Raw genomic sequence first — 13,812 nt, forward strand, 5'->3', positions numbered from 1 at the left:
GACCAGCAAAACTTCTCACAGACCAAACAAATGTGCAAAGGAGAAAGCTGTGTCTTGCTTGGGCAGAGCCGGTGGGATGGATGGGAGCCTGCAGTGGGGTCAGGCTGTGGCAGGAGGAGCTGGAGCACGAAGATGCCAGTGGGTTTAAGAGATCAGCAGTGCAGCTGTCCTGGCTGCTTGGCCAAGCACCCCCTGCTCTCCAAAACTCAGCACTTTCCTTTACTGGAAAGCAAACAAAACCTAAATGTGAAAATTTTCGGGGGCAGGCAGGGAATAACGGAATAAGTACAGGTGGTGTTTGAAAACCACACAGACTGCAGCATCTTCCAACCTCTCCCCTGCCCAGGGCTCTGCGCTGCTGCCTCTCTCCAGATGTGATATTTTCAGTGAACATCTGCGCGGGGTTTTGCTAAATAAGCCAGTGGTGTCAGGAAACCGAAGCGTGCGGAAGTTCAGCGCTGCCTGCACCGACCAGCCCGGCTGCCCCCAATGCACAGCAGGCTGGTGATGAAAAATGCAGGATGTTGGCTGGTGCTGTTCACCAGAAACCTCCTGGCTCTGTCTACTGCAGCCCAAGAGCTGACACAGAGAGAGAATTGATGGTAAATAGGATATTCCAAACGTGAGCGCAGAGCTATTTGTTTAAAAACAGCCACCGCCCAAACAACTCCAGGCAGACGCTTTTGAAAATTTCACTTTATTTCTCTGTTATAAAAGCAGGGTTTTGTATTTTACATCTCTGTAAGTGTCCAGACTCGGTACATCTTGGTTTTGTTTTCACAGTATCTCTGCAAGACCAAGGACGATTCTTATTGCTGCGCCGGGAGCCAGGGCAGGAGGGCCGGCGGTGCCTCGCCTTTTCCCCGGGCTGGACCCAGCCTGGCGCCGGCTCCACAGGTCTCTACCCCTCCCCAAGGCTGCTGAGGGTCTGTGCTGGCTCCCCGAGGGGCTGCCCCTCTCCTCCCACGCTCATCTCGGTGTCAAGGGCAGGGAAGGAGAACCACGAGGTCCCTGACCCACTCGGTGCCTTGGCCGCGCTCAGCAGCCCCTGGGGGCAGGTGAGGGTCTGGGCCAGGGCTGCTGCCCACCCTGGAGCACCACAGGGCTGTGACAGGATGGCCAGGCTGCACTCTGAGCCCCTCTGGGGGTTTGGGTCTATAAAGAGCTGAGAGCATCACTGCTGGGAAGGGTGAGGCACAGACACGCTCACGTTCACCCGTGTACGCCGTGTCGGTGCCCCAACACCTGCCCAGTGTATCCTTTGTGTATTCCTGGTTCTGCCAAAAGCTGCCAGAGAAGGAGCTTGATTCACCTCTGCTCATTTGCCACTCTGCCATGGGTCCCCAGACATTGAAGTCCCCACTGGAACCCTGTCAGTCAATCCCTGTTGTAACCACCAGCCTTAGCAACAGCGGTGTCTCAGAGCCCCTGTTACTTCCAGCCATCCTTCCTGTTACAGACAATCTGTCCCTGTCAGTTTTGTAATGAAGCAGCATTGGAAAAACATCACTTTTAATCACAATGCATGAAATCTCCAAAGAGGCAGCATCGCTCTCTCTGCCGTGTCTGGGGATGCAGATGGAGGTGAGGGGGCACATTTTGACCTAGGCACGGGATAAAGGCATTCTTTGGGAAGGGAGAAGTCCATGCAAAGCCGACCCCAGAGTGAACTTTGAATTTTGTGTTTACTGCTCAGCCGGGTCCGTTCAGTGCAACAGGACAAATTAGCCAGGAGGTTACTATCAAATTGCATGGATGTATCCAGTCCACCAGGTAGAGGGAATAGGAGGAACCAGATTTGCTTAATGCACTGGGAGACTAAGTCCAACACAAAGCTAAGTGGAAAAGGACGTAGGTGTTCCCTGAATGTGGTTTTTGGTGACTGAGAAGAAATCTTTCCTTGGAATTTCTTTGTGCAGCTAATTAAGACAACTGGGTCCGATTCCTTCGACCCAGGCTGACATCAGTGAGAACTCTAAGTACTCAGCACCTGGAGACAAAGTGAATACCAGACACAAATCCCCCTTCTGCTCCCACCCATGGGACTCAGCAGCAGCCAAGATGCATGAGAGCATGATCAGCTATTCACCCACAGCTCACAGTTTGTCCTCTTCTGCATGTATTGCCTCGGAGAAAATACAGACAAGTCCCAAAGGGCTGTGCTAGTGGAGCTATAGTTGGATGTGAATCCAGGTAAGAAAACGGAGTTTAATACAGAGAGTGACTGTGCAAGTCCAAGTCTCCCTAACTTCATCCCTTATAGTCCCAAAGCGAGACTGAGGCACCCTTTGGCTTGTGGATTTGGGGTTGATCCAGTCCAGTCGTTTCCAAGCTGGAATTCCCACCTCGGAGCTCTGCCCGTGGAAAGGAGCAGCTCCATGGCTGAGCATCTCTGAAAGCCAGTGGATGAGGAGGGTGGGCTCCCCTGCAGGCAGGGGAATGGCTGCAGAGCCCCAGGATCCTTGTTTGCTGGTTTGAGGCTGTCCTGGTGGGGGACACAACTCCTGGGTGTGCATTCCCCAGGCAGGGGTTGGTGTTGAACCTGTCGCCAAAGGAGGTGGTGTGGCTGTGGAGAAGTGAGGAAGGAGAATTTCTTGCTGGTAAGGTCCTGTGTGGAAGATGGGGGTAGGAATAGCAGCTGATTGGTGCCTCTCCATGGGGAGAGCCTTTTGAGCAGCGTGTGTGGGGTTGTGAGACCTGTTCAGACCAGCTCGGCAGGGCCAGGCTTGTACCTGGCATGCAGAACTCTCCTCAGTCCCAGCTCTTGAGGCAAGTTGTTAATAGGAGGAAGAAATATTTTCTGGGGGAAGGAGCTGCAGAGGGAAGCGATCTGCCTGAGGCCATGTGCTGGAGCAGGGCAGATCCTCCACTCCCCATCCTGTGCCCTGGCCTCCAGATGCCACCTCTACCACAGAACTTCCTCTGCCTTCAAACCCCTCCCTCCCATTCAAACAGCTCTTGTGCCTCATCCTCCTCTGCACAGGAGCATCTGGTTATCTCAGCAGCCATCTGGTCCTTATTAAAAGCTACAGGTTTCACCTCCTCCTCCAAATGCTCCTTCCTCACTGAGGATCCACACCCAGGGCTCAGGTGATGCCCTGCCTGCACCTTCTTGTGTGTTTCCCTTTGCTACAGTGGATGTTTGTGCCATGACAGACAGGGACAGTGTCATGGCCCTGCCTGTACCTCCTTCCTGACAGCCAGGTAGATCATGAGGTCATTGGGAAGAAAATGATCTGTGAATCCCAATGTGACTGGTTAGCACAGAAGGAAGAGTTTTCCTCAGCTGTTGCTGTGTTTGCCGGGAGTGGGTCCCTGTAATTTTCAGACGTGGCTGCTCCTGAACTACAGATCATGCTGGGTAAGATCTGCCCCCTCTGACACCTGTGTGTCTCCAGTGACTTCAGAAGGATCCTTGGGACACCCCGCTCTTTGTACAGCTCCATAACTGGGATTTCACAGCAAACAGGGCCACAGAGCTTCACCCGACAGCAGCAGGCACGCCAGCTCTTATCCACGAGAAGGTGAGGCTGTGGGCTAGCTGGGAGAACATCTGTGTGTCCTAAAGACAAATGTCCCAGTGGGACATCCCCCCCTTGACTGGTGTTGACTCCCAGGGCCACAATTCCAGCTGTGAGGTGATTGATTCCCTGTTGGACTGCTAAGGGAGGCTGAGACCACCACGAGTGATGAGCAGCACGAGGAGCTTCCACGGCCTCCTGCAATCAGGGAGAGGTGGCCTGGGAGCTCCCCTCGAGAGCCATCCGACAGCAGGGTTGTTATTTGCATTGCTTTGAAACTGAGATGATTTCCGTGCTTCCTTGTTCCAGGTTTTAAAAAGAGGAAGATTTTCTTGCTTCTTCCAATTTCATGCCCTTTGTACCCATCAGCCCATGCCACGCTGACAGCCTATTCCTTGTTCCAAAACTTTTTCTCCAGAATTCTGTAGAAAGGACATTCTGCCTGGTGGTGGTTTTGTTGTTTTTTTTTTTTTTTTTCAAACATAGCTTTAAGGCAAAAGTTTGGCAATGCAAAGCAAAGTCTACATAAGGCCGCATGACTTGGATTTGCAACTCAGAACCTTACAGCTTAAAAAAAAATACCTTATCTTAAATAGTCAACTTTTTGCTCCAGGAACTTGTTTCATTCTCAACCAAAAAGGAAAAAAAAATTCTTAAAATCCCAAATAAAATGTTCATATTGTTCTGGGCAGTTCTGGACAAGCTAATGAGACTGAAGTTCAAACGGGAACTAAAGTAGGGAAGAAAAAATAAAAGCTATAGGGTAGACATCAGTGTTAGTTTCTTCCCTTAGGAATCCAGTGATGAGACAGACCCAGTCCAAGGTCTCCTCTTTAGCTTTAGCACAGTGAAATCCGTCCCAATGGGAGAAGGTAGAATGGTTGCATTTGTTGAATGAATAAAAAGTGCATTTAGGTTTTGCTCAGATTATAGGTGTGTATCCTAATACCTAAGTGATTGTTTTGCTTCGGGTTTGTTTTCTCCCTCTCGCTGCCGGGACGCCAGGCGTGCATTATCGATGCTTTGGGGGTATCACCACGAGTGGTGGTCCATCCTTTGGCCTCCACATGAGTACCTGAGCATCATTGGCATTGGGTTTGACAAGGGCACTGGGTGGTATTGGCTCATTCTTGCTGAGGACCTGGGGCTGCTCTTGGGCAGAGGGCTCCTGCAGCTTGGCACGCTGCCCCAGGGGCCTGCTGGGGTTCACCTCGATGCCCAGCCTCATGCGCCATTTGATAGTCTGCAGGGTCACCATCTCGTTGGTGGCCGTGTTGGTGGCCACCAGCCAGGTGGTGAAGCTCTGATCCCGGTGGATGCTGGTGAGCTTGGCCACGTTGCTGTCGCTGACGGGCACGGCCCACGTCACGCTGGGGTAGAAGTTGTCGTTCATGCTGATGTTGAACTTGGACTCCTTCTTGGTGGGACCCACGATGGTGCAGGTTTCTGTGGTGTTCCCATACCAGGGATAGTTCACTCCGTCTGAGTCACTGATGGCCTGGATTTTACCGTCCAGGAGATCTGGAAGCTCCCAGCTTGACCTGCCATAATCAACAGCAAATGATGGATAATTAATTAATTAATTAGTTTAGAAACTTGCTGGATTTTAGAAAGGAGAATGAAGAGCTGTGGATGCATTACCTCTCTGGAATTTGTGCCCTTTGTGCCATCCCTGCCATTAGAAGCATCCTTCTCATCAGGCCTGCTCTCAATCCGCTCATCCCCTGAATTTCTCTCTGGATGAGCCACTGTCCCTCCCCGCTGTCTGCCTGGCTCTGGAAGTGTAACCCATCCTCCTGCAGCCCTTGGAAGGACCCAGCCCGAGGGCTGCACTCCAGGCTCTGGGCTGGGGATGGTGTTACAGTAATCAGAGAGCCCCAGGTGGAGCTGCTTGTAAAGCTGCCCGCACTGCTCACCTGCGAGAGGGACACAAAGGTCAGTGCTGCTAGCAGGAATGTGAGGGAAAACACTCCCCTGTCACCTTGTGCTGCTTGATGCACAGCTTGGAGTGGGTTTTTTCATTAGCTTCCAATTTAATTTTTAAGATTAGATTTGCCAATAGAGGCAAACTGCTGTAAATGTCTCAGAAGAAGGGTTGGATGTTTGCTCTGAGACGGCACGGCCACAGATCACTTGCTCAGTGCACAGCAGCTGTTTTAAGGACAATCTTTTAAAAACCAGGCTGGCAGAGGTGCCTCTCATGCACCTTCTCCTTCCTGCTCATGAATCAGCACTCCTCATCACCCAGGGATGGTGTCCCAGCAGTGAAGGTGGCAGAAGGGACTGGGTGGCAGCAGCAGTGGTGTTTGCACCTGACCCTGCCATAGCACTGGCTGTGCTCCAGTTCCCCAAGCCTTGTGGCTCCCTGCTGCAGGCTGGGACATGGGAAATGATTTATCTTGGAGAGACACAGAGGGGACGCCCTGAGGCTCCTCAGGGTCAGGGTGACTGTCCAAGCCTTTCATAAGTCTGGTGCTGCAGCTTAAAATAGCCCCTTGATTGCAGAGGAGCCTGTGGCTGGGGGTACTGGTCGGCCTGGCTGGCTCTTGCACGGCTCTGGGATGGCTGCTCTGGCCAGGGAGATGTGACTGTCTCACAAGGCTGTTTTGACTGTTAATTAGTTAATGACCGTGAAGTGCCTCCATGTTTGTACCCGCTGGATCGTTCAGCACTTAGCTGTGTCTGGCTCTGGCTAGAGGATACCACGGGGGATTTCAAGGTCTCATTTATCTATTTTTTCATGCCAGGGTCCTGGCAAACACCTCCCCACGGGAGATGAAGTGTGAGCAGGAGGTGGGGTGCCCTGGGGGCTGCAGGATGCTGGGAGCAGCAGGAGCAGGGGATGCTCTGAGCAGCAGGGGCTGCAGGGATGCTCTGAGCCGCAGGAGCAGGGGCTGCAGGGATGCTCTGAGCCGCAGGAGCAGGGGTTATGCAAGCACAACATCTCCCTGCTCAGATTTACAGGCTGCTGTCAGCTACAGCACCGCAGCTGCAGCAATGCCTTCCTCCCGCGCTCGTCGCCAGCAGGCAGAGGGAGTCCTTTCCCTGGAAGAAAATATTTAGTGAAGGCAGCCAAAAGGAGATCCCTGAGCAGTCCTGCCAGGACCCTTGTGCACTGCAGAGATGTTTATGTGCTCTGCTCTGCTCTGCAAACCGGAGTCATCCTGGCTCACCACCCCTTGTGCCCTTCAGGCAGAGCTGAGCAGGGGAAGGCTCAGGGATGGCCCAAGGAAGGCTCAGGGAAGGCCCAGGGGATGCTGAGTGACCCAGCCCTCGCTGATGGAGGAGTGGAGGTCCTGCTCTGCAGCCCCCACCCCTCCCTGCTGCACAGCCCAGCTCCGAAACCCCATCTGGGCGCTCTCCTCTCCCTGTCACCTGCTGGTTTAGGATTACTTTCCATTCAGACAGGGGCTGGTGCTCAGCTTGGCTGTCACCCAGGGCTGAGACGTGGCAGAGGTTGATGCTGAGGTGCAGCCACAGCATCTCTGCAGGTATCCAGGTGCCAAACCAGGAGCTGAGATGCCCCAGAGGGTGAGAACCCTCCTGGGCTGCTCCAGCCTGCTCAGATCAGAGCTGCTGGCTGGATGGCAGGAGAACCTGACAGAGAATGCTCAGTAAATGCAGCTCCTCTGAGATCTGCTTGTCCCCATCTTCATTCCCAGGTCAGGACGGAATTGCAGGAGCTTCTGGGGATTTGCCCAGGATTTAAATAAGAGCACGAGGGTGGAGCTGTCAGGGCCTGAGCAGGATGGTGCCTGCAGAGCCTGCAGCATCCCAGGGCAAAGCTGAGCGTGGTTGGGCTCAGGGTGGCCCAGGAGGACACCCAGCTTGAGCAAAGGCGTGGGCAGGAATGGGGAAGGAGACACCAGCCTGCGTTTCTTCAGAGAGCACACTGTGCCTAATTCGAGCCAGTGTGGTTAACCCCAGGGTTTCAAAACCATCATGCTTCATCTGCTCTGCTTGGAACAAGCAGAAAAACGAGGCCTCATGATGATCCCATGACTGGAGCAGAGCAGAGGCTGCCTGGTGGCTGCTGCTGGTGACTGTCCCTCTCCTGATGCTCCAGCAAAGCCCCTGTGCCAGCCAGGCAGGCAGCCTCTGCTCGCAGAGCGTGTCCATGCTGAATAATATGCCAACAACTGGATGATTTTGGAAAGAATGCTGTGGAATGATCTTTGGCTGCATCAGCATCTTTCTGTGGTAGTGTCGAGCCAAGGAGAGACCAGAAAGTGCCCAGTAAACACTTTGCTGACAATAGCAGGAAGGAGGCATGAAAAGCAACCAAGCTATCTGGTTTCGTGGGTTCACTGATCAGCTCCAGGATCAGTAGGTTCTGCCTCACAACACTGACAGGCCTGTTTCTGCCTCTTCTGAAACCTTCAGAGCCACTGTGGGCACCACCAGAGCCTGGAGCTGCCAAGAAACCTCTCCAACAAATGTCTTCTTGCTACCAGAAGGAACTTTGAGCTATTTCTTGTGGTACAAGCAGAGCCCTGCTGCTGACAGCCAAGCAGCTTTATGTAGGTTTTGGCTTCCCAGTTCTCATTCAGATACTTTTTTCCTCTTCTGTCACACAGAACAAATCCTCCTGAGCTCCAGATGTCTGTCCCACAGCACCCAGCAGGGCAGGGACAGCAAAGCCAGCCCTGGGCATCCAGCAGTGGGGAACATGCAGGTAACCTCTCCAGACAGGCACCAGGCACTGCTGCAACCTCAGCTCTAATTGCCTAAAGCCAGCTCCTAATTAGTCACAGGCCAGATGGACTTGCACAACCTTCTGCTTTCCAGCACCTTCCTCTCCAAGCTCCCTAAAAAAGAGCAGCCCCTGTGGGGCACAGCCCCTGCCTGGTGGAGGGAGCAGGACCATGTACTGAAACTCTGTCTCAGGATTTCACATCCTGCTCCTGCCTCCCTCCACCACTGCCCTGCACTGGGGACTCACTGAGAGAAAGAAAACCTGATAGCCAGAGCTGCTTAATTTTAAATTCTCCTTTACAGTGCCTCTCTCACCTTTTCCAGCATGGCAGGCAAGTCAGGGCAGGGTTAGAGTGAAGAACAGGAAGGAAATTGAAGATGTTGCTGGGCTGCTGTGGTCCCTCTTCCTCCCACCCTCCAGCTGTGTGTTCCTGCCCCATCTCCTGAACCAGCAGCAGTGTTTGGGGCTGGGTCAGGGAGTGGAACTAGCACAAAACTGGCATTAGGAAAAGGGGAACAATTGCTGCTGGTTTAGGGCAGCAAACTCAATGGACAACCCATGGAACTGGGCTAAGGTGGGTGAGATCCAGGGGCCACTGCAGGGCAGCAAAGCCTTGTCCTCTGAATCCCTGGAGGAGTAAATTCCCACAGGGAACTGACCTCCCTTCACTTTCTTTGGAAAAGATGCCCTTGTGGTGTTTTTGATCGTGTCCTCCCTCCTGGGGACTGGGGGTTTATTCTCTTGGCAATTTGAGTTCATTATGTCCCTGCTGCAGGGCATGGAAGATTTAATCTCACCAGGAAGAGATGCCTGGGAAGATGGAGTGATGATATAAGGATGCAAGTGCCCCATCAGGTCTTCCAGGGGGAGAAACATCCACAGGAAAACTTCTCCAGATTCCTGGCTGATCAAATTCCAACTCCAATTCATTTATCTCTCTCTTTTGCATATCTCCATCTGCACAGCTTCTTGCACATCTCCATGGAGATGAAGGAGGCTGGATAATGCCATTCCAGCAGGGCCCAGAGCTGGCACAGGTTCCACCAGGTGCAGAAACCAGCACCCAGCCCAGCAGATGCCAGCAGGGACCTGGTCCAGCTGCTCCTGCTCAGGTCACAGCTCTGGCCTGATGCTGCTGCCTCCCTGTGCACAGCAGATCCTTCCCTAAGGACCAGGGTGAAATCCTGCATTTTAGGGAGGAACAGCAACACCGACCATGGGTGCACAGGGAGGGGTCACAGAGCACATCCCCATCCCCATGCTGAGGGTTTTCATGTTCCCTGCAGCATCTCCTGACTCACATGTAAAGCAATGCCAGCACTGAATGTGTTAGCTGAGCTCTAATTCTCTCCCTTTAAATTTAAAAATGCTGCATTTAGCCCCCAAATTGTCAGTGCCACTTTAAACGTGCGTGTCTAAATTATCCCCTCTGTACTCCCATCCCTATAGCAGCATTATGCACAGCTCCATCTGCTCCAGTATTTCTCAGCTGTTTCCATCCTCAATGTAATGGCCAGCTTATGCACAGCTAACAACTTCCCAGCAGAGAAGTGCAAAATTAATCCAGAGCCTGCTGTAAGTATTGGTGCTCCGGTCGGATGAGTGATTTTTGATTATTTGGGGGTTTTTGTTTGCCAGTCACCACAGGGGTTAAACACATGGATGTGGCAGTGGCCTCTGCCTGCCATGGAGGGTTGGGGCTGTGCTGGCATCAATCGATGCAGCTCTGTGGAGGTCAGAGGGACTACATCGAGTTTCACCAGCCAAAGCCTTGGCCCATCCTCTCTCCCAGGTTTGTGTCCTCTCTCTCTCTGCAATGGTCTTCCAACCCATGTTTCAATGGCATTGAAGAGGCCTTTCCTCCTAAATGCCTTTATTTATAGCCTTCAGATGGCAATGAGTCTATAGAAAGAGAGTGCAGGAACAGACAAATTCCTGCTTGTGTTTGGGTAACTTTTTTTTTTTTTTTTAATCAGTTAAATGTCAGTGAACCTCCTAGGGAAACATCTTTGTTTCCATGATTTTCTAGCTAAAAGCTCTCATACATAGCTGCAGTGTTTAATTCTACCAGTTTACAGCAGCACCTACTACTCCTTTTTTTTTTTTCCTTTTCGTTTTTTGTCCCAAAACATTCCAGTAAGGGCAGGCTGTACCAAATCCTCATTTTAAGCACAGGGAAACTCAGGTGCAGGGAAATAAAAGGCCATACTGAGGTTTGCAGCACTGGCAGCATCACTCTGTGCCCAGTCCCCTCTATTTCAGTGCATCTGAGCTGTATTTATACAAAGTGGACTTTTCTATTTTCCCTTTGCAGCTGGTGGCTAAAGACAGGATTCCTAAATGAGCCTGAGAATTGCACATGCAAATCCCAAAGGCCTGCAATTGGGAACATCTGAGCAACAAATTGTCCTTGCTAAAGATGCTCTTGGAGCCAAGAAAGCCTACAGATTTCAGGCCTGCTGTAAATACTTCTAAAATCACAATCAGCCTGCCTGCGCTGCTGCTGTTTGCCAGGTACCAGTTTGCCTCTCAGTAAACTTTCTGCTTGAGCAGAGAGGGGACATGGGGACAGGAGGGGGGGCAGATTGTCACCTGGGGCTGTTCCTCCTTCCCTGGGGTCCCTGAGAGGGAAGGGAAGGGAAGGGAAGGGAAGGGAAGGGAAGGGAAGGGAAGGGAAGGGAAGGGAAGGGAAGGGAAGGGAAGGGAAGGGAAGGGAAGGGAAGGGAAGGGAAGCTGTGCATGCAGATGTTCAGGCTGTCAGGAAGGTGCTGCATTCACTCATTCCTGCTCTCCCTCTCCCCCAGCTCTCCTCATTCAGGGATTTTTTAAGCTGCCCAGACTGTCCCTCAGGGGCTGAGCCAGCATCTCCCTGGCTCTGGGCAGAGCAGGGAGAGGATTCCCAGACCTGACCTTCCCGTCCTTCCTCCCTCAGCCCCAGAGCCTGGGCAGCATCAGCAGCTCCAGCCACTGACCCATCTGCCAGCACGGTCAGGCTCTGTCCCCCTGGCTGGACAGACACATTTCTGCTGCACCAGGAGGCTGCACCTGTGCTGCCCAGCACTGTGGGTTGCAGAACTGCTGCTCTGTGCAGGCATTTGGGGATCAGGTGCTGGGGCTGATTTAGCTGTGGGCCAAAGCCTGCAACATTTGGAGAACAAGCTGGTGGGGGACTGGGGGGAGATGACTTCTCTTGGCAGGGAGGTGACATTCTGATTTGACTCATTCCTGCCTCACTATGACTGTCTGACCAGCACCACGGGGATTCCTGGTGTGCAAGCAGCCCCTGATTCCTCCCACCTCACATTTACACCCGTATATTCCCTTTCACATCCCCCGTGAGGGAGGGTAACGTCAAATCCGCACCCTGCTCCAAGGTGATGTGGATGGTTTAACTACCAAGGAGTTAAATCCAGCTTGTGATTCCCGTGGGCTGCCTGCTGCTGTGGGCAAAGCAAGCAGGATTCCTCCTGTGACGTTCAGTGGGCTCCGAGCTGCCAGCCACAGCTCACTGCAGCAGCAGCACAGAGCACTCCAGGGACGGCCCCGTGCCACAAGTGTCAGCCCTGGGCTCGCCCTGGGGCTCCTCAATGGGCACCTTTGGGATGGGGAGGGATGCAGGCAAGAGGAGCTGCGGGTCAGGAGAGCCACTGGTGTCACACACCCATCAAAGCAGGGCTGCTGCCGGGGTTTCAGGATCTCCTGTGCGGCCCAAGAGCTGTTGTGGAAGGGCTTTGCTTTTGGGTTCCTACCAGAACAAGTGGGGTTTGGTTGGGGCTTGGGCGAATTCCCACTCGAGGAGAACACCACCCACTGCTTTGAAAGGGCAGGGACAAGCTCTCCTGTATTTTAAACACACGCCAAAGTCCTGTTAAGTTTCGGAGGGGCTGGGTTTTTAAACATGGATTATAAAAATTATAATTTTTGGCTTAATCCACTATTTCCCAAGCAGGCCACGGCCCTGCCTCTCTCCCCCTTCCCACCCGCACGCGCCCTCCCCTCGGCAATACTCACATCCCCTGGTCCCCGTAGTGGTTGTAGAACTCCATGTGGCTGCAAGCCTGGATCCAGCCCACGATCCAGGTCTCCTTCTTGGGGAGAGGGGGCACCAACACCTGGGCAGAGGCTCGGAAGTGAGGGGTGCGGTAGCGCAGCACCACGCTGGAGGACTCGTCAATGCTGGTGGGAACGGGATCGATGGAGGCTTTCACTTCAACCACTGAAATGCTCTCCCGGAAAACTTTGGATTTGCAGCTAATGCTCTGAATACAGCCCATGGCATACCCCGAGTACAGTCTGACGCAGCTCCTAGGGTACTCCAGCAATCCTGGGGAATATTAGGCATTGAAATTGTCTGGTGCTAGATCAATTACAGATCTTCTTGGTTTGCAATTTCAAAACTGATATCCATAGGATAGAAAATTCATCACGTAAAGCCTTAATTCGAATATCTGTCTTACAAGTACTGCTTCTATTTTTGAGGTTAGCTGCGCTTCAGAAGCAAAAGGGCCTTTAAATTTTTTTCCCCTTTTAATGACCCATTAAATCTCTTGCTTAAACAGTCTTTGGGTTAAAAAAAAGTCTCTTGAGTTCAATAAATAAAGGTGGTGTTCTTAGCTGATATATTTAGTCCTTCCTTTGCTCAGATGCAGTCTGTCATTCACCATCAAACATAGGACTAGCCGGTATTTCCCTTTATTCTTTGGATGAAAAGCAGAATGTTGATAGACACATCTATATAAATAATGAAATAGTTTTTAGCCCCAGCTTGTCACAACCGGTGTGGATTTCCACTTCCTGACTTGCAGTTGTTCATAACTTCCTTTCGCACAAAATTACAATAATAACAGAAAGAAACGACGGCTGGAAAATGCAAAAAGTCGCCGAATCTCCGATTCTGGAGGCTCCTCCGCCAGCGCTGTCTGGGCTTTGGGGATTAATTTTTTTTTTTCTCTTCTCCTTAGAAATAGCCGGGCGCAGGGACGCGAGCGCGGTGCCGGTGGGGCCGGCGGCTCCGGGCGCGCAGCGGGGCAGCGGCGATGGAGCCTCCCCCGCGCCCGCCGGGGCCGCGCCGCTCCGCGCCCGCTCAGCGCCCGCTCAACGCCGCCCGTGACATCCCCCCCACGCACCGGCCCGGGGGCGCCGCTCCCCTTCCTCCTCCTCCTCCTCCTCCTCCTCCTCTCTCCTCCTCGGCGAGCGGCTCTCCGCAGGGGTGTCCGACCTTCCTCCTCCTCCTCCTCCCGCTGGCGCTCCGGGGCGAGCCGGCTCAGCCGGCGGGGCTCATGGGCGGGCGGCGGGGCTGCCCCGCACACGCGTGGGCCCCGCGGGGCGTCACAGCATCGCGGGGAGCCGCGGCGAGCCCCGGCCGCGCCGCCGAGCCCCGGCTCCTGCGCTGCGGGGGCGAGCGGCGGCGCGGGGCGGCGGGGGGGAGGCTCCCGCTTCTCCCGCTTCTCCTTCTTCTCTCGCTGGGTTTTTTTTCCCCTTCGCCTCTGCGCTGGCTGCCCGGGGAGCTGAGCGGAGCAGGATCGGTGCCTCCGCCTCCCGGCTGCCGCAGGCTTCCTCTCCCGCAATACATTCGTGCACCCGGGGCTCAGCCTC

General features: G+C 53.4%; 1 protein-coding gene across 1 annotated transcript; it reads right to left on the reverse strand.

Annotated features, from left to right (window-relative positions):
• Nucleotides 1-681: 681 nt before the first annotated feature.
• Nucleotides 682-13,440, reverse strand: FAM78A (family with sequence similarity 78 member A). The gene is made up of 2 exons (XM_059486512.1): nucleotides 12,229-13,440; nucleotides 682-5,062 (listed from the first exon to the last, which is right to left on the reverse strand). The coding sequence occupies exons 1-2, from the start codon at nucleotides 12,489-12,491 to the stop codon at nucleotides 4,534-4,536; spliced, it is 792 nt and encodes a 263-aa protein (XP_059342495.1). The 5' UTR covers nucleotides 12,492-13,440; the 3' UTR covers nucleotides 682-4,533.
• Between the last annotated feature and the right edge of the window lie 372 nt (nucleotides 13,441-13,812).

The sequence above is a fragment of the Ammospiza nelsoni genome, chromosome 20 (assembly GCF_027579445.1).
Source record: "Ammospiza nelsoni isolate bAmmNel1 chromosome 20, bAmmNel1.pri, whole genome shotgun sequence".
NCBI classification, from domain to species: Eukaryota; Metazoa; Chordata; class Aves; order Passeriformes; family Passerellidae; genus Ammospiza; species Ammospiza nelsoni.

Bases quoted from the DNA above. Each gene is read 5' to 3' on its own strand.
- FAM78A (XM_059486512.1), bottom strand. From the start codon at position 12,491: ATGGGCTGTATTCAGAGCATTAGCTGCAAATCCAAAGTTTTCCGGGAG. The intron at 5,063-12,228 runs GTGAGTATTGCC...TGATTATGGCAG, and splicing joins CACTACGGGGACCAGGGGAT to GTCAAGCTGGGAGCTTCCAG.